Below are 20,453 nucleotides of genomic sequence, written 5' to 3' on the forward strand. Positions count from 1 at the left end.
GTTTTCTTTAATTGGTTTCTGAAGGTTTTTGGTTTTAGTGTCAAATAGAGTTCTTTTTCATCACAATGCTGAATGAAGAATTGCTTTAATAGTGACCCAAAAGAAAGACAATACTTTGAGATACAAGAACTCAGGGCATTATCCAAATCCCAGCAGAGAGCAAAACCTATGCTGGGGAGCCCCAAAAATGTATTTTCTGCTTATTCTGGGCAACCAGTAGGAGCAAGTGTATACAGAAAATATCACAATATAATCACATTTCTAGTATGTATGCACAGACAGATACAATAGTGAAATATCAAAACTGGAAGAGCTATCACCACTTGTGTGTGCCACAGATGTCAGCAGCCAAGAGAAAAATGAGAGCAGGAGAGGGGCTGGTTCCCACCCCCAGAGCAGAGCTGAGAACTAGTGGTTTCAAGCCCTCAATGTTGACAAAGATACAAATGAAATCTGCAGGGACAATACCAGACTCTATGATTAATTTCACAGATAAAGACTAATGCAAAGACAAAAGAAAGAGGAAGGGTGTCAGTTCAGGAAAAAACAGCCCTCAACTACCCTTATCATTCCAAAATCTCTTTGCTGCCATTGACTTATCTGGACAACTTTCCCAAACTGAATTAACTTCTTTGGTGTTGTTATTATTAAACTTGTAATAAAATGTTGGAAAAAACTAATTCTCATTTATTTAATGCATGATTTGTTGTGCATTTGTTAAACTATGTGTGTAGCTCATAGTTTTCAGCATTTCTCCTTCTGCTTGCATTAAATTTCCAGTTCATGCTAAATATTTTTTCAGTGGCTAAGTAACAAATTAATCATGTTTCTCTCAGTATATCTTCCTTGATCATGTAGCCCCCAAACTTTCAGTGAAATAAACATTTTTATTTCTTATTTAGAACACAGGCATAACCAAAATTAAGAAAAATGTTAAAATGTAACTTATGGTCACAATATGGAAAAAACAATTTCTCCTTGGGCCTATCAGCAACAGCAATTTGCAATTAGTAGAAACTGGAGGGGTTTAAAAATAAATTTCAAAAAATAGCACATATTGGAGCTGAGTAAAATGTTGGTATGGTTTACCTGCAGGAAGATGAAATCAGGCAGAACTCTGAGAGCAGCCCCAGCAAAAGTCTCTTGGTATTCACACAGAGAATAATTCTATGCCATGGATATTTGGGATTCCCTCTCAACACCAAGACATACTTATTGCCAGTAAACCATGACCAATTACTTAAAAAGGCACACAGTTAACAACATTCACTCAGCCCAGGCAAATATCAACAAGATAAAGAAATGTACAGGTTTGAAATAAATTATTCCTCTTGCACAAGAAGACAATCCTTTTATTATCAAGCATGTACCACTTCATCCAGAATGTCTATTTGATAAATAACTCCCGATGCACATTAAATCTTTCTCCACTTCCACTATCTCAAAGGAGTTTATATGTGATGTTTGTTTACCAGCACTAAATTATTCCCCACACCATATTTGTCAATTATCACCAACTAGCAGCAGCACTACTGTTGGATTACTCTCTATCAGGGCCTATCAGGAGGGAGAAGCAAAAATTATGTCTAGCTCAAACCGATGGATAAAGTACAGTAATTCAGGAGAGAAACATCTCAAAGGGATAAAAAGTTTTCAGCACTGTCACTTGCTCAATAAAACCAAAATATATTGGCTCTATAGTTACTTTGTTTCAAGAACTATGATGTGAAAAAATGTACTCAATTTACCTGTACTCAACGTACTCAATTTATCTGCTTTTTCTGTGCTTTTCTTTCCTCTCACAGGTCTCTTCCATGCTTTGACTTTTCTTGAACAGCATTGTCTCCACTCAGTGGCATCACCATTTCCTCCACAACCTTGTTAGCCCCTCTCCTCATTACATTCTCATATATTCACACCCACAGTTTTGTGCAGGAAAAATAAATTTACCAACTAAGAGCTATTGGCTAAAAGGAAAAGAGCAGGAAAAGGAGGGTTTTAGTGAGGAATGCACAATTTCTATTGAGAGGCCAAACTCATCCTTCATTTCCAGGTAAGCATCAGGCCTACTTCCTGCTAAGAGAAGTCTCAAATTCAGAACTCCCGACTGCTAGAAAAAGAAAATCACTTCTCCTGGATGCTCACTGCTCTCTCCAGGGACACAGACTTCAGATCCCATATTGTTGCTGCAGCTCACAGTTCTTCCAAAATTCAAGAAACTGAGTTTTATTTAACTCCTGTTAATTTACCTCCTGCACAAAATCAACTAATGAAAACTCAAAAATAAAATTTTAATGTGAAGCATGGAAAAAGTAATGATCATATCAAGCAATAGAATTGTCTGGACAGATTAAAGAAGCTCTGGTTTTGATTTTCTTCTTAAATATGTTATTTAAGAGGCATTACCAATAGCTCTAATTGGCCCAGCCTTGGCCATGTTCATGTTCAGAGCCATGAGGGACTGGCTATGCTGTACATGGTGGAAGCTTCTAGCAGCTTCTCACAGAAATCATCTCTGTGGCCCCCACTCCCCACTACCAAACACCAGGCCATGCAAAACCAACACAAGCACTAATGCTGGTTCTGAACAGTCTAGCACAATGGGAAAGGTTCTCCATTGTTGCTTTCCTGTTATTGTTAAAAACTGAAAGCATTCTCATCAGGAAAGTCCTTCCCTTCTTAATCTACTTGAAAACAAACAGACCTCATCCCCTCTGGCTCCCCTTGTGCTAACAATTCTCACTTTAAATAAAACAGCCCCACCACCAGAACCGAAAATCTATCAGATCCTGGAAAAAGCTTTAACAGTGCCATTCCCTGCATCTTGGAGACATACCCAGGAATGCCAGGAGCCGTGCCTGTCCTGCTGCTCAGCAGTGACCCTGTGCCACTGAGCCGATCCTGCCGGCGCTGGTAAAGCTTGGAGGCTGCCAGCCCCCGGAGCCTCAGGCTGGCCATGGCACCCAGGGCCCCTCTGCACGGGAATGCAGGGACACAACTGGAGCGACACCAGCAGCCCCGATCCTAGTGAGTCACCTTCCTTTGGGGAGTTGCGTTTACATTTCAGAAGAGGAGAGCAGGATGCATAGACACCCAATAATCAAGCACTGTTTCTTACAGCCTTTCTGCCATTTTGCCATATTCTTAAAGATCTGACAACCTCTTTCTGTATGCCACTAGTAATTATCTACTTAATGCAGCACACTAGGGGCTACATCAGCACCTCATTCTTTCCTAGCCTCGTAGAATGTATCTGTACAAATGTCACAAGTGAGGTCAAAAAATAAATCCGAAGTCTTCAAGTAATTAAGACACTTAAATCGAGAAAACTTTCTGATCAAAGCACAGAGAAATGCAGAAAGTCAAAGCAGATTACTAGAGCTCTTGACAGCGAACACTGTAGTTCACTGCAGATCAGTATCTGATCCTGGCATCTCCAAGTGCTTCCCAGCAGGCTGCAGTACCACACCATGTCCTAAGGACAACAGAGCTGCTCCTTCCATTTGGACAAAGCACATTCCAAGAAACAAAGCTGCAGAGACTTCTCCTCTCCGGACTCACTGCAGCCGGCAGCAGTTGCACATAGCAGAGGCAGGAAGCAGAGGAAGAACATACTTGGCATTCCAGCCTCCAGAGCTCTCCGGCCTTCAAGCACTACCATGAAAAATATCTCAAGAGTCATTACCAACAAATTACTTTTTAGTAAGTGGAGGAAAAAGGAAAAAGGAAAAAGGAAAAAGGAAAAAGGAAAAAGGAAAAAGGAAAAAGGAAAAAGGAAAAAGGAAAAAGGAAAAAGGAAAAAGGAAAAAGGAAAAAGGAAAAAGGAAAAAGGAAAAAGGATTTTTGTAGCACGAGCATGAAATACAGCTTGGCAAGTTACAGAGGAAAAAAATAAGGACTGATGATTTCATGAGTTCTAAACAAATATTAACAAGCATCAATCCCTTCTGACAATTAAAGAAAAACAGAAGGGTTTACTGAGGCCCAGTAGAACAGGCATGAATAAAGAACAACATACTTTTAAAATCACAAATCAGCAACTTTAAAATCTACAATGCACCCTACATATCATTAGGAGTTTCAGCTCCTGAGCTGACAGCAATCTGCCACTACCATTTCTTTCAGACTGTGAGTATAGTTTATCCATTTCTATTTTAGAATATAACAGAAGATGAGGGGTATTAAAGCAAGAAAACCCAAAATCTCAACAGCAAACATCCTATCTTGTCATCCCACTCACTCACTCCTCTCTTGCCACCTTACGCATAAAGAGTGAAAATACACAGGTTTGTTTTTTCTTTCCCTCTTGATAGATTGCTTTTAAGAGACAGGGTTGATGCCACACTCTCACAGGTGATTACTTTCTGGGCCAAAGCAGAGAAGAAAGCAGCCACTCTTATTTCAGGCATTTTCAGGTTCTTCCTCAGAGAAGCACCTCCATGGCCCCAGAACAGACTAAGGACCCTCCCATCTAGAGAGCAAATTTAGATGGAAAGATTAAAACCACATTTTCAACCCAGAAGAGCAGAAATGGCTCCTTCTAACTCAGACAGATAAGCTTTCTCTTATTTAATGCAGGTACTGTCTACTCAACACCAAGAACTTTTTGTAATATTGTCCTTTATACTCCCCTCTCTTTCAACCCATTTCATTTGCAACTGCTTCATGTAAAGCAGCAGCAGCTCTCTACTGAATTAAAAAGGCATCAAACCAGCTAACCTAATTCAAAATAGTATACTGTTATTTCTTACCTTCACTGGATTAGGAACAATCAATAAGCATATCTGCAAATGCAGCTGCTCTTCTTTTGTTGACTACAGGAAGCACATAGGCGTATCCAGATCCCAATTTGACCAAGTATAGTGATAACAAAAATTTCTGATGAAGATAATTATGCTCTGAAACATGCACTTAGGAAATATCTTTTTCTTGGGCTTTGCATTAAATTAATTTCTAAAGGCAACACAAAACAACCCAGGCATTTTTCACCTTTGGGTTTTCTAACCAACACCACAGCAGCAAAGTCTTAAAGAAAACTCTCTTCCATTCTTGTTTAGTTTCTGCTTTGGGCATTTCACAAAGTTTTGCTCACTGGTCATTCACAAATCCTCTCTCTTAAGAATAAACCCATCACAAAGACAAAGAAAAATAAAACAACAAGTTCAGCTAACCAAACAAAAATAATCAACCCCACCTCATATTCCAACAATACTCAAAAAGGCAAAAGTCAAAATTAACAGATGGAAAAAATACATCAAATACAATTCTAGAAGTGGTCTTCCCTTATTTATTGGTAAGGAAGTGCCATAGTTAACTTCTAAATGCTCCAAAAATCACACCAACTGTATTTAAAATCACTGAAAGACTGTTAAGAAGCATACTGTTTTTACATCTAACACACTTTGTTTTCAAATGTAGATTAAACCAACAAATAACCCTATAAAACCAACATACAACCCCATAAAACTAAAGAGTGTGGCCAGCAGATCAGGTTCTCCTATTTGCCCAATAATCCAGCCCAGACCTGGCAGTCACATAGACTACTTCTAAAATTCAATTACCTAGTTGTCAGTTTTCTCTAGCAAAATACAATCCTCACACTGTAAAAATGTAACTAATGATGCATTTAAGATTTGCACTTCATTTGCTAGATAGTCACCTAATTTTGTTGGTTTTTTTTACTATGAGTACACAAAAAGAAAGATGTGCACTTCTTTTTAGTGGACTTTTATTTTTCCCTAATGCTAAAAATCAATAAATCAAATCACTGAAGTTTTTTAAATTCAGGAGATGCCCTCTGCAGTCAAATGAGACAGAACACAATAAAAACTGAGTTATTTTTCATGTATTTTAATACTAAAAATGCATCTGTAATGAGAGTATCTAGAAGAGAGTACTTTCATATTTATACTTTATCAGAAAGGTGAAGTGAAAAAGAACACTATTTCAGCACCTCATGTTTCTCAGTCTTCTTCACTTTAGAACACTGTAAAACAACACAATCATTCCCTGTGTCAACAGTTTCAAGACCAAAGGGACATTTATGTCCTGTTCCTGGCTCAGGAAGGTTCCCACTGATGGATATTGTGGGGATGCTCCAGCGGTGAAGCAGTTCATCTCCTCCCAGAACCCTGAAAATCCCATGTCCCAAAAGCTGGAGAACATCTGAGTACATAATGTCAGCAGACTTGAAGAACTACCAGATAACAAACAGAACAACATCTGGGTACCACTCAGCACAGTGACCTGTAGCTGGATCTAAGGAAGAACAATGCCATAGGAGTCTGTCCCAGCCTGAAAAACAACACTGAACACGGTGCTTGTCAATGGCATTGGCCAGGCAAGGTGCTGAGCAGTGCAACGTTACACAGACACTAAAGCTCTGGGAAACTACTACCCTAAATGGATGACACTATCAACAAAGAAACAGCCAACTCATTTACAGCTGTGACAAACAACTTGGATGTAACTGTCCTGACCTGGGAAAGACAGCAGACAGACCTTTAGAAATGTTCACAGCTGACAAACTTCCCAGGACAAACAATCCTGAAAACATTAAATAACACCTGCATTCACTTTCCACCAGCTAAAGCCAAGGCCTGCTCACAGACTCTGAAGTAAAACCAAGGAAAAGGAAACAGAATCCTGCATCACTTTGAACTGCATACTGCAGTGTCTCAGCTACCCTGGAATTGTCCACGTCAGAGCTTCCAATGAATAATGTTGCATTTTAACAGGCAAGTTTCAGAGGAATCATGGACAGAAGGCAAGGATTATTGTCCACAAGCACTTCCCACTGCCCTCCTGAGTGACTTCACTTGAGATAAGCCTGTCATTCTAAACAGTACCATGCCACACTTCTGAAAAAATAAAATCAGCTGGGTTCATACAGCCACAGCTCTTTCCAAGTTCTCTCCATCCTTTCTCCATTTAAGAGATTGGATGGGTACCCACAACCTGTGAACACTTAAGGCACCTGAGTCTTCCTCTAGCTGTAAGAAAATGAATGTAAACTTGTAAATACACACCTGTTTCACATGTCAGAAAAATAAAGGAGCCATTAAAGACATGAGGCAAAACCCAGAAGAGTTTTGAGCATGTATAATCACCCAAGAGCATCAATTTATCATCACAGAGACCAAAAATAGTACTTTCCCAAATCATAGATAAGCATACACAATTATTCAGCAGGTTCTCACACCCAACAACCCACTAATCAGGATCCACTTTGAATAATCAGGAAAAGCTGCATAATACAAACGTGAAGACTTGACACAAAAGGAAAGTGAATACTTATAGACAAAGTAGTCTGAATCCATCTTGGTATTCCTAATCATAAAGGACAGTGCTTCAGAATTAAAGACAGCAGGACTCATGAGGATTAGTATCCTAAAAAGGACACTTTGCTAATCGTAGTATTACTTATTTGTGCTTCTCATCTCCAAGACATTTCACAAAAGCAAGCTTATTTTCACGAACTGCTTATAACATCTGGGTTTTATTTGATGGGAGAAAAAAGTGACGTTAAAGCACTTGCGCAAAGTCCCTCAAAATTCCAGGAAATGTGTTCCCCGCTCCTCTTCTCATTTGCAGCTGTCACTTAAGTTGCTTCACAGCGTTCTCCACAGTCACATAGCATGAGGGGAGAATCGAGCTCCAGACTTAAACAGCTACTGGAACATGTTAACTGCAAGGCCAGCAGTGACTCTGTGGGCAGAGGGGCCGCGTGTAAATCAGTGAGAAGGGCCCTGACGGGGCCGCGGTGCGGGGCACGCCCGGCGCAGGCGGCCGGCCTGGGTCACGCCAGGCGGCCACAGAGAGCCCGGCTGCTGCTCCGGCACAGCCCACACCTACGGCTGCTGCTCCGGCACAGCCCACACCTACGGCTGCTCCCGCCCTGCTCTGGCCAGCTCTGCCCTCCGCCGTGTGCCAGGGCAGGGCTCAGGCGCAGCGGAGCACCTCTGCGCTCGCACTCCCGGCCGGAGCGTGCCCCGCTCCGCCCGAGCCTCACAGCAGCCAAGCCTTCTCCCGCGACCTTTCCCTCCACGGCGTTACCCAGGGCGAGAAGGAGCTGTTCACGGCACGGCCGGGCCTTCACCCAGGGCGGTGAAGGCTGGCACGGCCCCGACCCCCGCCCGGCTCCCGCGTGCCCGCCTCACCTGCCCGTCATGGCGGCGAGCCCCGCGCTGAGGCCGAGGGGCTGCGGGCCGGGACACGCGGCTCGGCCGCACCGCTGAGGGCCCGGCGGGCAGCGCTGACCCCGCCCCGGCGCGGCCCCGGCCCCTGCGGCGGGGGCGGGCACGCAGCCCTCGGTGACTCAGGGCAGCCCCCCCGGACCTGCGCATACTTTTCCTATAAAGGGAAAGAAATACGGAATAGCGAGGCGGCGGAGCGGAAGGAGGGGCGAAGGTGGCGTAGAGATACACACGCGCACAGTGAGACACACAGACATGGCATTTGCCCCTGTCCTGCTGCCGAAGCTGCTTCGCCCCACCTGGTAGTGGACACATGGCAGCCGCTATGAGTGTGGGGTGCAGGGGCAGCGCTGTGCAGCTACACACACCGCGCTGCCGTGACTTTGTGCCTCAGATAAAGCAGCCGCGCTCCCAGCCTGTGCTGAGGGCTGCTCATCCCTGCACACACCCCCGCGGCCAGGGGAAGCGGCTCTGGGTGCAGGTTAGGTCTGGAAGGCTTCTAGAAAGTGGTCTGGAAAAGGAGATTGAGTGCACCTTCATTAAATTTGCAGACAAAACTGGGGGGTGATGTGTATCTGCTGTAGGATGGGAAGGCTCTGCAGAGGGATCTGGGCAGGCTGGATCAATGGGCTGAGGCCAGTGGTTTGAGGCTCAACAGGTGAATTTCTGGGTCCTGTGCTCATGTCACACCAAGTCCCTGGAACACTCAGCAGAGTTGATGGAAAGTGGCTGGAGGGGAAGGACTTGACTGACAAATGATGAGCATGAGCCCAGGTGTGTCCAGATGGGCAGGAAGACCAATGGCACCTGGTCTGTACCAGCCTTAGTGTGTCCAGCAGGACCAGGGCAATGAGTGACCCTGGATACTGGGCACTGATGAGGCCACATCTCCAATCCTGGGGTCAGTTTTGGCTTCTCATGACAAGAGGGACATTGAGGGGCTGGAACTTGTTCAGGCAAGGAATGGAGCTGTGGAAGGGTCTGGAGCACGGGGAGCAATGAAGGGATGCTCAGCCTGGAGAAAAGAAGGCCTAGGGGAGACCTTCATGCTCTCCACAACATTCAAATGTAGCCAGATGGGGGTCAGGCTCTTCTCCCAAGCATCAAGCAATAGGAGAAGAGCAACTGGCCTCAAGTTGTGCCAGGGGAGTTTTAGATTGTCAGTGAAAGGATTGTCATGCACTGGCACAGACTGCACAGGGCAGTCACCATCTCTGGAGGGATTTAGAAGATGTGTGGATGACACTTGGGGGCATGACTTACTGGTGACCTTGGCAGTTCTGGATTAATGGTTGGACTTGAAGATCTTAAAGATTCTTTGGAACCTGAAGGATTCCATGATTCGTTTCTGAAACTTTTATGTCCTCCCTTCACTGCGCAGTGAGGGGTTGGGGCCAGTTCATATGTTGTTTGCTGTTTCTTGTTTCTCGCATTTTCTCCCTGCTCCAGCGTAGATCCTCTCTGGGGTAGCAGTCCTTTAGGATAAATCTGCTCCAGTGTGGGCTGTCTCCAAGCCACAGTTCTTTTTTGGGGAATGGTCCACTACAGGATTCAGGCAGGCAGAAGTGTCCCTGACAGATCAGGGGTTGCAGCTGTGTGGTTGGACATGCATGTGCTCAATTCATCCAGCCCATCACGCTGCTGGGCCTGGCAAGCTTCCATCGTCATAAATACACAAGCTATGTGAGCATAACCCTAAAATTAGTTTTGCCTTGCTCTAGCTCTGCATTTCTATAAGTACAACTGGTTGTTCTAGTTTTTGTTCTTTTGTGAAAATAAAACAATGAACACCTGCGGTTTCCTTTCATATTAAGATGATTTTGGTTTCTTTTGCAATAGCTGTCATCATCCTCCCCTGAGCCTCCAGGGCTCCTGGTCTCTGCTTGTCTCTTCAGAGAATTCCTACAGTGTGTGGTGTGTGTATGTGCACACCTGGGTGTAGGTGGAAGTGTTTTGATTGGCCACACAGATATATTCCCTAAAGGCTCTGGCTGGCAGTTTACAGGACAAAAGTGCATAAGGTAATTAAGAATTATTATTTTTCATATCTTCTTGCTGTGTCTCAGCATGCAGAAATGCATTCATTGGTGAATGAGCTGGGGAACCTGATGATGCAGGACATGGAAAAGGTTGATACACTGAATGACTCTTTTGCCTTGGTCTTTACTAGCAAGACCAGGTTTTAGGAATCGCAGGCTCTAGAGATCAAAGGGAGATTGAATTGCCCCAAACCAGGCTAAGGGACCCTTCCAAGATGAAGTCCAAGAAGCGAGTATTTGCTTTATTCAGTGCGCCGGGGATATCTGCTCCTAACACACACACCCAGGCACACAGCAGATTACAATGTGTGGTTATTGTATTGCGAGCCCTGGTGGTGGCACTGAGGAAGGCACTTTTCCCCAGCCCGACGTACACTCAATGTAGCAATTTACACAATTTTTACGTATCATTCCTAGGTAATGTAAAAGGGTTAGATGGAATCACCTGTAGAAAGAAAAATAACATGAGCATACCATAACAAGGACCTAGAGTGCATCACCTCCATATGTTGCTTGTTCTCTGTGAATGATGATTCTACAGGCAGTTGTTACTGACAGTCCATGAATATCTTCACTCAGCCCAAGAAGTTCGTTCCTGTTCTTTGTTCCAGTTGTGCACCCAACTACCCTTACTGACACCAATGTACTTGCTCATGATTGATGCATTTTTATTTAATGCTTTTAAAGAGCTATTTGTGATTGCTCATAAATAGATCTTCTGAGGTTTCCAGAGGAATACACTTTTAACTGTCTTTGTGAAGATGACCAGTGTTTTATTTTGTCTGATGAGTTCAGAAACTCCATCAGGGAGTAATCAGGGCAGAGTAGAAGCAGCATTGCCCTGCCTGGGCCACAGCCAGGGAGTCAAGCCTTTTGCAACAAGAGAACTTTAATGTTTTCTCCAGGGCCTTTTCCAGCTTGATGCACTGGTACAAGAGTTCTCTTTTGTTCTGCTTGTTTGACTTGTCTTTCCAGGACAGAAAGCTTGACTTTGCTGGAGTTGACTCAGTGTTGAATACTTTAGTCTTGAATTCATATCACTTAGTTTTTCACCTGTGTTTTAAACTGAGTTTCTGTGCCACTGGGGGAGGTGCTTCAGATGAGCAGCAGACAAGCAGATGTCTATCAGAAGAGACCTTCTATTTCCAGAACAAACTGGAAAAAAGCAGGGAAAAAAGACTATAAAACAAGTTTGACTGTACTATTTCGTGCCATATTTGGGGTTACATAATTGGTATCATATTACAATGCTCTATATTCTTAACATTTGCAAAATCTTTGGTCCAGTTTCAAAGGTGTAAAGAGGAGCCATATCAACAGTTGTTGAGGTTTACAATTTAGAACAGGCTGTCAGTGCATTTTATAAACAGGAACATAATTCCACACAAAGCCTTTTAACACCTGCCAGCATGCCCTCTGACCACCACCAGAAGGATCCAGTCTCTGGATGGATGTTTGCAGGACTGACTTTTCGTGTTTTTTCTTCCTTGCCATATTAAATACTTTAAAAATTATAGACATCAGGGGCTTTGGGCAGAACCAGGTATCACTAGCAGGGATCTAAAATCTTGTAGACAATTTATTCAGAAAGCTTAACCTTTCTAGGAATGACAAAAGTGTATCCAGGGCCAAACAGAGAGTAAGGGAGAGAGCAAGGCCTGGCAGTCCGACTGTGGGGGGCAGGGACAGTTAAAACTTGGCAGGAGCGAAGTGGTGCAATGGAATGTGCAGGGCCTATAACTCAGAGGTTCGTGGATTGAAATAATCCTCTGCTAGGATACACTTTCCCCAATACTGCCTCACCAACAACTTTTACCATGCTTGCCTCTGGCTCCCTGGACACCCCTGGCCCTGGCTCTCTGCTTCATCTGCCCCTGCCACCTGGTCCAGCCAACAGGTGGACATGGAGTTGTGCAGCAGCAGGCACAGTTTCCACCTCAAGGCCCTGCATATTGTGGGCACACAGGTCTTCCTCCCTTCCCTGCAGGCAGCTCAATCCCCAGCTTCCCAGGCACAGGAGGGTACCTCTAGCCCTATGCAAGGGAAGAGGAGGCTCAGGCTGCTCCACACGTGCTTGACACAAGACAGCTTTCTCTATCGTCCATTTGCTGCTGGGACCATTTGTAGGATGATCCAGGATCAGGCCCAAGCAGGTGTTCCCAAGGGCCACTGTATTGGCTAGTGGTGGCAGGGAGTTGGGAGTGGAGGAGACACAGGGTGCTGCGGACGTCGCTCATGGAAAACTTTGAGGGGCTGGCCTGCCCAGGACAGAGCTGGTTTCTGCTGCCACCACAACACTGAAACCTCTGTGAAGCCTGCGTCACCCCCAGCACTGTTACAGGTGCATGTGAATATTCTGGAGGGCACTCCATTCTGCAGAGCAGCCATAGCACTGAAGAGGTTTCCTGAAAGGCCTAGGATCCATGGAGGATTCGCTGGTGAAACAGGACTTGCGTTCTGGAACTGGAGCGGCTTCATTAGAAACACCCAGTGATATTAGGTTGCCAAGCCCACGTGTGAGAGCCAGAGGAATGCAGGCACAAGGCAGGCGTTAGAGCAGGGGTGTGTGGGGTAACCAACTGTACATGGGCCAGAAGTAACCTGTGCAGAAGGTCCCATGGTGTAATGGTGAGCACTCTGGACTCTGAATCCAGTGATCTGAGTTCAAATCTCAGTGGGACCTCAGTCCTTTTGCCCCCTCAGGCTTTCCCTCAGCATGCTTACACACTCACAGCTCTACTCTGCTGCAGCTTCACTCGTGGAGTGTTCTCTGATGAATCTCACAGCATCTGAGGTGGAGACCACCCACTCAAAATGGCTCAAGCACAGGAGCCTGCTCTGAGACTCTTGCTGCCTATGTCACATGCATGCAAAAACAAACGGAGACTGAGCTACAGGCTCTGGACATCTGTTCCCAGGTTGGACCATTCCCACAGGAACAGCAGGTTACTCTGTGTGGCATTACTTGTACTCCCACCTCTGTCCACAGCAGCTTCTTGCTTTCCTGTTCAGCTCTGTTTCCTCTCTTCCCTGCCAATGTCTTTCTATTGCTCTGCAATCAGTTCCAGGCGCTCTACCAACATTGGGCACTGCCCCATCATTAGGGCTGCATTTGCTGCCATGGCAGAGGGAAAGAGTTTCCTCTCAGAGCAGGTGGCAGCTGAGGGAGGAGAAGAACAGAGGACCACGACTCTCCAGCAATGCTGCTCAAAGGCTTTAATGAGAAGGAGCACAAGCAATGGCAGAGATCAGAGACCATGGAACACGTGTGGGGGAGCAGGGAGGGAAGGAGATGGGCCCATTAGGCAAGGGCAAAGGGGAAGATGCGGCGGCTTCAGCAGATCTGCCCGCAGCGGGAGAGAGGCAGACACAGGCCTGACCCCCCCAGGCCAAGGGAGCCCCCAGAAGAGATGGGAACCCCCGCGGTGCTGAGGGAGCTGCCCACAGCAGCTGACAGAGAGGATCCCACGGCTGTGCTCTGAGGGAAAGAGGTGAGGATGGGGCCCGGCATGGTCACCACCACGGGCGAAGGCTCGATGTACACCGTGGAGTCGGCGCAGCGGGCGATGCAGGGCTCAGTGCAGCTGCTTGCAAGGGGGGTTGGGCCACAGGGGCCGCAGGGCCGTGGGGGACAGGGTCTGCAGCAAGACATCTCTCGGTGCAGGAGGCAAAGCTGCAACACAGAGCAGGGAGCACCAAGCAGCCCCACGATCAGTCTGTCTCTCTGTCCCTCGGCTCTCTCCAGGGACACATTTGCTCTTCCAAACACACTCTGTGCCTACAGCTCCCACCACCCTCCTCGTGCCCTCCCAGTGGCACGGCACGGGAACGCCAGCCCACTTCAGGAACAGGAGCCAGCACAGTGGCTTGAAGGCCCCTGTGCAAAGACTGCTCACAGAGCATGTCCACAACAGACACGGCTGTGTTAAACATGGCCGGGGATGCACTGCGACATTTTGTTACACCACGGCAGGTGCAAATTCTGCTGGGCACATCCCCCTGTGGCTGAGCCCCATTGCTCCCCTTGTGCTGGAACCAAGCCCCCTCTTCCCAGCTCTCCCCAGGCACCAGCATGGAAAGGCTGACGGCCCTTCCACACTTCTGTGTCAGGGCCCAGCTGGGGCAGCCCAAGGATCAAGCCGGGCAGCCTCCATGCCAGCAGTTCAGCCCACAGGGAGGGATGGAGCGCACTCAGGCTTACCTCGTTCCTCGAGGAAAGGGAGGCCAGAGAGCAGGATGCTGAGCCTGGAGCAGAGCAGCCTTTTATGCTGTGTCCCAGAGCCCTGTGAGGCCGCAAACATTCCTTGTTCCTGAAACATCCAAACTCCTGGGAGTGGCCACTTGCGAGCCCTCGCTGATCATGGCATCCCTGCCTCTTTCATCTCAGGTATTTTTCACCAGTTTCACACCACCAAACATGGAAATTATTAATGTGTGCCCCAGCGGGTCTCTTCCCCACTAGGGGATTGTGCAGTGTTGACTTACTACATCAATTAACCCTTTACAATCAATCCTCTGAATATCTCTGATGACTCTGTGGGAGAAATTTCTCTCAGGATTAGTCTTAGTGCCTGCACTTGAAAGGTCTTGAGTAGTGACCTGAATTGTCTCTTCATAGAATTGCACCATATCTGGAGCCAAATTAACCAATAGCCACCAAAGGGAATTGCCTATTGGAAAGCTGCAGCAGCTACACAGGATTACATGGACATACAAGGTGTTTTGGGACTGGTCCTAAAAAGGTCTGGAAATTCCCCTGACAAAGGCAGAAATTTTGGAGCAAACAGGCTAGGTGCTCTGGTATCCCTGGAATGCCTGAGTCCAGGGCATCATGTGCACTCATTTCCACATCAGCATACTTCAGTTTAGCCTGAAGCTCAAGTTGGATTTTCCCAACTCTTCTACATCACAGTGATTCCCACATGCTCTACAAGACTGATCCAATATCCCTTTGAACTCTGAAATTAATTGACTGGGCAAAGTGATGCCTGCCCCAGGAAAAGGAACCATGAGCTTTGGGCTCCCTGCCCTCAGCCTCTTCCCCAAAGACTCCATCCAGATCCTGGCCTCAGGGCTGGACACATGGAGCAAAGTGGGTCAATTTGTGTGTGATGACATGACTCAATTTGTCATTCAGGGAGAAACATAGCCATGCTGATCACCTTCCTACGTGTTGATTTCCTTGTTTCCTAGAGGATGCCAACTTCCCAAGCTGAGGCTGTAGTTAAGGTCAGTAAAATGCATGAGGGCCTTATTTAGTTTTCAAGGGACATTTTGCTGTGGAGATTCCCTTGGACAGTCACTTCTGGACCTGCTCTTTGCATCCTTCTATCTAAATCAGAGTGATATGGATTTTCAGGGGGGTAGCCACGCAGTGCACATAGAATTGGATGGATGGTGGCACTTCAAAGATTTGTGATCAAGTGCTCCATGTCCAACCTGAGTAGTGTCCCACCAATGTTGAGTGTGGATTCATTCTCAGTGTTTGGTGATAGGACCAGGAATATTAAACACCTTGTTGTGAGATCTGGGGAGAGGGATTGAGTGCATCCTCAGCAGGTTTGTGGATGACATTGAGCTGAGTGATGGGGTCCAGAGGAGGGGATGCAATCCAGAGGGACGTGGACACGCTGGAGAGATGGGTCTGTGCAAATCTCCTGAAGCTCAACAAGGTCAAGTGCCAAGGTCAGGGCAACCCCAAACATGGACACAGGCTGGGCCATGAGTGGACTGAGAGCAGCCCTGCAGAGAAGGACTTGCAGGAGGTTGAAATACTGAGCATGAACCTGCACCACCTGCGAGCAGCCCAGTGAAAAATCCAATTGTATTCTGGGCTGCATCCAGAGCCGTGTGGCCAGCAGATCAACGGAGGGGATTGTCCCGCTTCACTTGACTCTCATGACACCATAGCTGGGTACTGCCTCCAGCTCTAGAACTCACAGCCTAAGAAACACAGGGACCTGTGGCAGTGTATCCAGAGAAGCCACAAAGACCATCAGGCAAGAGGAGCCATTGCCCTGCGAGGACAGGCTGAAGAGAAGGGCTGGGGTTGTGTAGCAAAGAGAAGAGAAGGATCCCAGGACACATCCAGTTAAGAAAGTGAAGGATACTTGCTTGGGGTGTGCTGGGATGGCTCAAGGGGTATAGGTTTGGAACTGAATGAAGGTATATTTGGATTAGATTTTGGGAAGGAATCTTTTTCTCTGAGAGGGGTGAGACATTGCAATAGGTTGGCCAGAATAGTTGTAGAAGCTGTTTCAAGGGGCTCAAGCTATGTGATTTGAAGGTTCATTCGATCATAAAGTGCTTCTAAGAGTCATTGCGAATTTCTGGGATCTACAAAGTGGAAGAACAACATTTGAGATGAAAGAGGCAGGGATGCCATGATCAGCGAGGGCTCACATGTGGCCACTCCCAGGAGTTTGGATGTTTCAGGAACAAGGAATGTTTGTGGCCCCACAGGGCTCTGGGACACAGCATAAAAGGCTGCTCTGCTCCAGGCTCAGCATCCTGCTCTCTGGCCTCCCTTTCCTCGAGGAACGAGGTAAGCCTGAGTGCGCTCCATCCCTCCCTGTGGGCTGAACTGCTGGCATGGAGGCTGCCCGGCTTGATCCTTGGGCTGCCTCAGCTGGGCCCTGACACAGAAGTGTGGAAGGGCCGTCAGCCTTTCCATGCTGGTGCCTGAGGACAGCTGGGAAGAGGGGGCTTGGTTCCAGCACAAGGGGAGCAATGGGGCTCAACCACAGGGGGATGTGCCCAGCAGAATTTGCACCTGCCGTGGTGTAACAAAATGTCGCAGTGCATCCCCGGCCATGTCTAACACAGCCGTGTCTGTTGTGGACATGGGCTGTGAGCAGTCTTTGCACAGGGGCCTTCAAGCCACTGTGCTGGCTCCTGTTCCTGAAGTGGGCTGGCGTTCTCGTGCCGTGCCACTGGGAGGGCACGAGGAGGGTGGTGGGAGCTGTAGGCACAGAGTGTGTTTGGAAGAGCAAATGTGTCCCTGGAGAGAGCCGAGGGACAGAGAGACAGACTGATCGTGGGGCTGCTTGGTGCTCCCTGCTCTGTGTTGCAGCTTTGCCTCCTGCACCGAGAGATGTCTTGCTGCAGACCCTGTCCCCCACGGCCCTGCGGCCCCTGTGGCCCAACCCCCCTTGCAAGCAGCTGCACTGAGCCCTGCCTCGCCCGCTGCGCCGACTCCACGGTGTACATTGAGCCTTCGCCCGTGGTGGTGACCATGCCGGGCCCCATCCTCACCTCTTTCCCTCAGAGCACAGCCGTGGGATCCTCTCTGTCAGCTGCTGTGGGCAGCTCCCTCAGCACCGCGGGGGTTCCCATCTCTTCTGGGGGCTCCCTTGGCCTGGGGGCGTCAGGCCTGTGTCTGCCTCTCTCCCGCTGCGGGCAGATCTGCTGAAGCCGCCGCATCTTCCCCTTTGCCCTTGCCTAATGGGCCCATCTCCTTCCCTCCCTGCTCCCCCACACGTGTTCCTTGGTCTCTGGTCTCTGCCATTGCTTGTGCTCCTTCTCATTAAAGCCTTTGAGCAGCATTGCTGGAGAGTCGTGGTCCTTTGTTCTTCTCCTCCCTCAGCTGCCACCTGCTCTGAGAGGAAACTCTTTCCCTCTGCCATGGCAGCAAATGCAGCCCTAATGATGGGGCAGTGCCCAATGTTGGTAGAGCGCCTGGAACTGATTGCAGAGCAATAGAAAGACATTGGCAGTGAAGAGAGGAAAAGGAGCCGGACAGGAAAGCAAGAAGCTGCTGTGGACAGAGGTGGGAGTACAAGTAATGCCACACAGAGTGACCTGCTGTTCCTGTGGGAATGGTCCAACCTGGGAACAGATGTCCAGAGCCTGTAGCTCAGTCTCCGTTTGTTTTTGCATGCATGTGACATAGGCAGCAAGAGTCTCAGAGCAGGCTCCTGTGCTTGAGCCATTTTGAGTGGGTGGTCTCCACCTCAGATGCTGTGAGATTCATCAGAGAACACTCCACGAGTGAAGCTGCAGCAGAGTAGAGCTGTGAGTGTGTAAGCATGCTGAGGGAAAGCCTGAGGGGGCAAAAGGACTGAGGTCCCACTGAGATTTGAACTCAGATCACTGGATTCAGAGTCCAGAGTGCTCACCATTACACCATGGGACCTTCTGCACAGGTCACCTCTGGCCCCTGGCCTCAGCCTCGCTCAGCCTTATGCCCCCAGCTCAGCCTGCCTCTCTCTCCACCACCTTGGACATCTAGCACCAAGTGCAGCCTTCCTGCAGGGCCCCCAGCCACTCTCCAATCACACCATCCTTCAGGGCAGCACCACAGCTCCTTCTGCAAGCCTTCCATGGACCCTCTTACAAGTGCCAGCCTCGCAACCTCACACAATCTTCTCTTTCCCAAACTGGAACAAGCTCTCTCTGACTCAAGGCAGGCCTTGGGAAGTGGCCTTCACGCAGCAGAAGCCTCCTTGCCTTCTCTTCTCCAACCCAAGCCAGTCCAACTCCCTAAGGACTAATGAGAGGAAAACTTCAGGCCCCACACAGGGAAACCCAAACCTTGCGGTAACAGAAACTTTTGAAGAAAATCTTTGGTTTCCCTGGATGTGAGTAGAGGTGAACAAACCCCTGACTGAAGTTAGTTAAAAAAATGAGAGAAGCTGTATCATTGCCACCTAAAGCAGGGGGCTGTGGCAGAGGGACAAGGAGGGCTATGGCCAGGGCTGCCCAAGAGCTAGAGCCAAGCAGGGTAAAAGCTGTTGTGCGAGGCAGCGTTGGTGAAAAAAGAGCCTTAGCAGAGGATGGTTTCGATCCATCGACCTCTGGGTTATGGGCCCAGCACGCTCCCGCTGCGCCACTCTGCTCCTCCTGAGCCTTGGCTGCCATTGCCCTCAGCGCAGCCCGATGCTGCCGGCCACTGCTGGCCCTCACTCCCTCCCTTCCTCTCTGCTTGGCCTCCTCCACCCCACAAAATGCACTCCCTAACAAGGTCATCTCCCAAGGCACACCGGGACGCAGGCTGCAGCCTTGGGCCTTGCTAGGCATGAGGGCACCTGAAATCCAGACACAGCCTGACCCCTGCAGCCTGCCCTGAGATCCAGATCTGCTCCCAGCACGCTGCAGGACTGCACCTGCCCGACACTTCAGTTCTTGCTGCCCATGGAGGGACACGGGTCGCCTTTGCTTGGGATTGACAATGGAAAGAAGTCCCCTCTTTTAGCCGTGCACATTGTTGTGGTGCCTCAGCTCAATGCTGCTCATGGCCACTGTGAAGTAAAAGATCTGAGTCCTAGGCACTTTGTGCTCAGCTGGTTGCCAACCTGCAGTTTCTTCTCTTTCCCACTTGGAGCCAGTGCGCAATCATTAAATGCTCAGCTCCAGATACTGTCTGCATTTCCCCGTCCTTCTTCATTGATGCTGACAATGCCTCTGAGCTTCTTTTCCCTTGCAGGGTTTCCTCCCCCACCCCAAGTGACTTGGCTGCAGGGCACAGCCCTTACAGCAGCAATGAGCTTTTGTCCCCTGGCCTCACACGTGCCCCTCAAGGCTTTCCCTTGCCCTGAGAGAGCCCTTCAGTAGGCAGGCAAGGCTGCCAGCAGCTCCTGCCTTGCGGGAACAGGCGGGGCTGCAAGTGCAGGAGGCCTGTGGGCAGCTGCAGCTGCTGTCCATGGCACCCAGCTGTGGTGTGGGGTGGTACCTGTGCAGCGGGGTCAGCTGCCCGCAGCCCAAAAGGGGCGTGTGCCCCGTAGTTGGCAGGATTCGAACCTGCGCGGGGAAACCCCAATGGATTTCTAGTCCATCGCCTTCACCACTCGGCCACAACTACCTGCTGTGGCCCTCGTTGGCTGCTCATCACACACCCTGTGCCATGACACCGACACCCACGCACTGCAGCCCAAGGCTTCTCTTGCAAATGGCTGTGTCAGATTGTTCTGCATTCCTTTAATATTAAATGTGGCTTTTGCTGATAGCCCTGGCAGTGATTTTGAAGCAAAGTTCGTTGTCAAGGTTCTCTCTAGTTACCAGCAATGATTATTTCAGAGATGGAATTTAAGGTTTCATCTCTGATGTCTAAGGCAAATCATCTGGTGAGCCTCTAAACAGCTCTATCCTCAGCGAAACTCCTGGATCACAGAAGGCAGTGCCAGCACCTCCCTCGAGGTGGAATATCTCTGGAAGCTGGAGAAGTGCAAAGCTGGGCTATTCGAAATGCCATCACTGCTGATGAAGCCTGGTTTGATGCACA

The 20,453-nt window shown here is 48.3% G+C and overlaps 1 protein-coding gene and 4 non-coding genes across 5 annotated transcripts in view; 1 reads left to right on the plus strand and 4 right to left on the minus strand.

Annotated features, from left to right (window-relative positions):
* The window catches only part of LIMS2 (LIM zinc finger domain containing 2), a 30,565-nt gene extending 22,326 nt beyond the window's left edge, over nt 1-8,239 (minus strand). Inside the window, exon 1 of the mRNA XM_033069252.2 lies at nt 8,160-8,239. Coding sequence (XP_032925143.1) covers nt 8,160-8,170 — 11 coding nt within the window. The 5' untranslated portion in view covers nt 8,171-8,239. The remainder of the gene's footprint in view (nt 1-8,159) is intronic.
* Nucleotides 8,240-12,845: 4,606 nt separating this feature from the next.
* On the plus strand, nt 12,846-12,917 carry TRNAQ-CUG. The gene has a single exon. It is a non-coding gene; the product is annotated as a tRNA-Gln (tRNA).
* Nucleotides 12,918-18,296: 5,379 nt separating this feature from the next.
* Nucleotides 18,297-18,368, minus strand: TRNAQ-CUG. The gene has a single exon. It is a non-coding gene; the product is annotated as a tRNA-Gln (tRNA).
* Nucleotides 18,369-18,999: 631 nt separating this feature from the next.
* TRNAM-CAU lies at nt 19,000-19,071 on the minus strand. Its single transcript has one exon. It is a non-coding gene; the product is annotated as a tRNA-Met (tRNA).
* An 880-nt stretch (nt 19,072-19,951) lies between these two features.
* TRNAS-AGA lies at nt 19,952-20,033 on the minus strand. Its single transcript has one exon. It is a non-coding gene; the product is annotated as a tRNA-Ser (tRNA).
* Between the last annotated feature and the right edge of the window lie 420 nt (nt 20,034-20,453).

The sequence above is a fragment of the Catharus ustulatus genome, chromosome 10 (assembly GCF_009819885.2).
Source record: "Catharus ustulatus isolate bCatUst1 chromosome 10, bCatUst1.pri.v2, whole genome shotgun sequence".
Taxonomy (NCBI): Eukaryota; Metazoa; Chordata; class Aves; order Passeriformes; family Turdidae; genus Catharus; species Catharus ustulatus.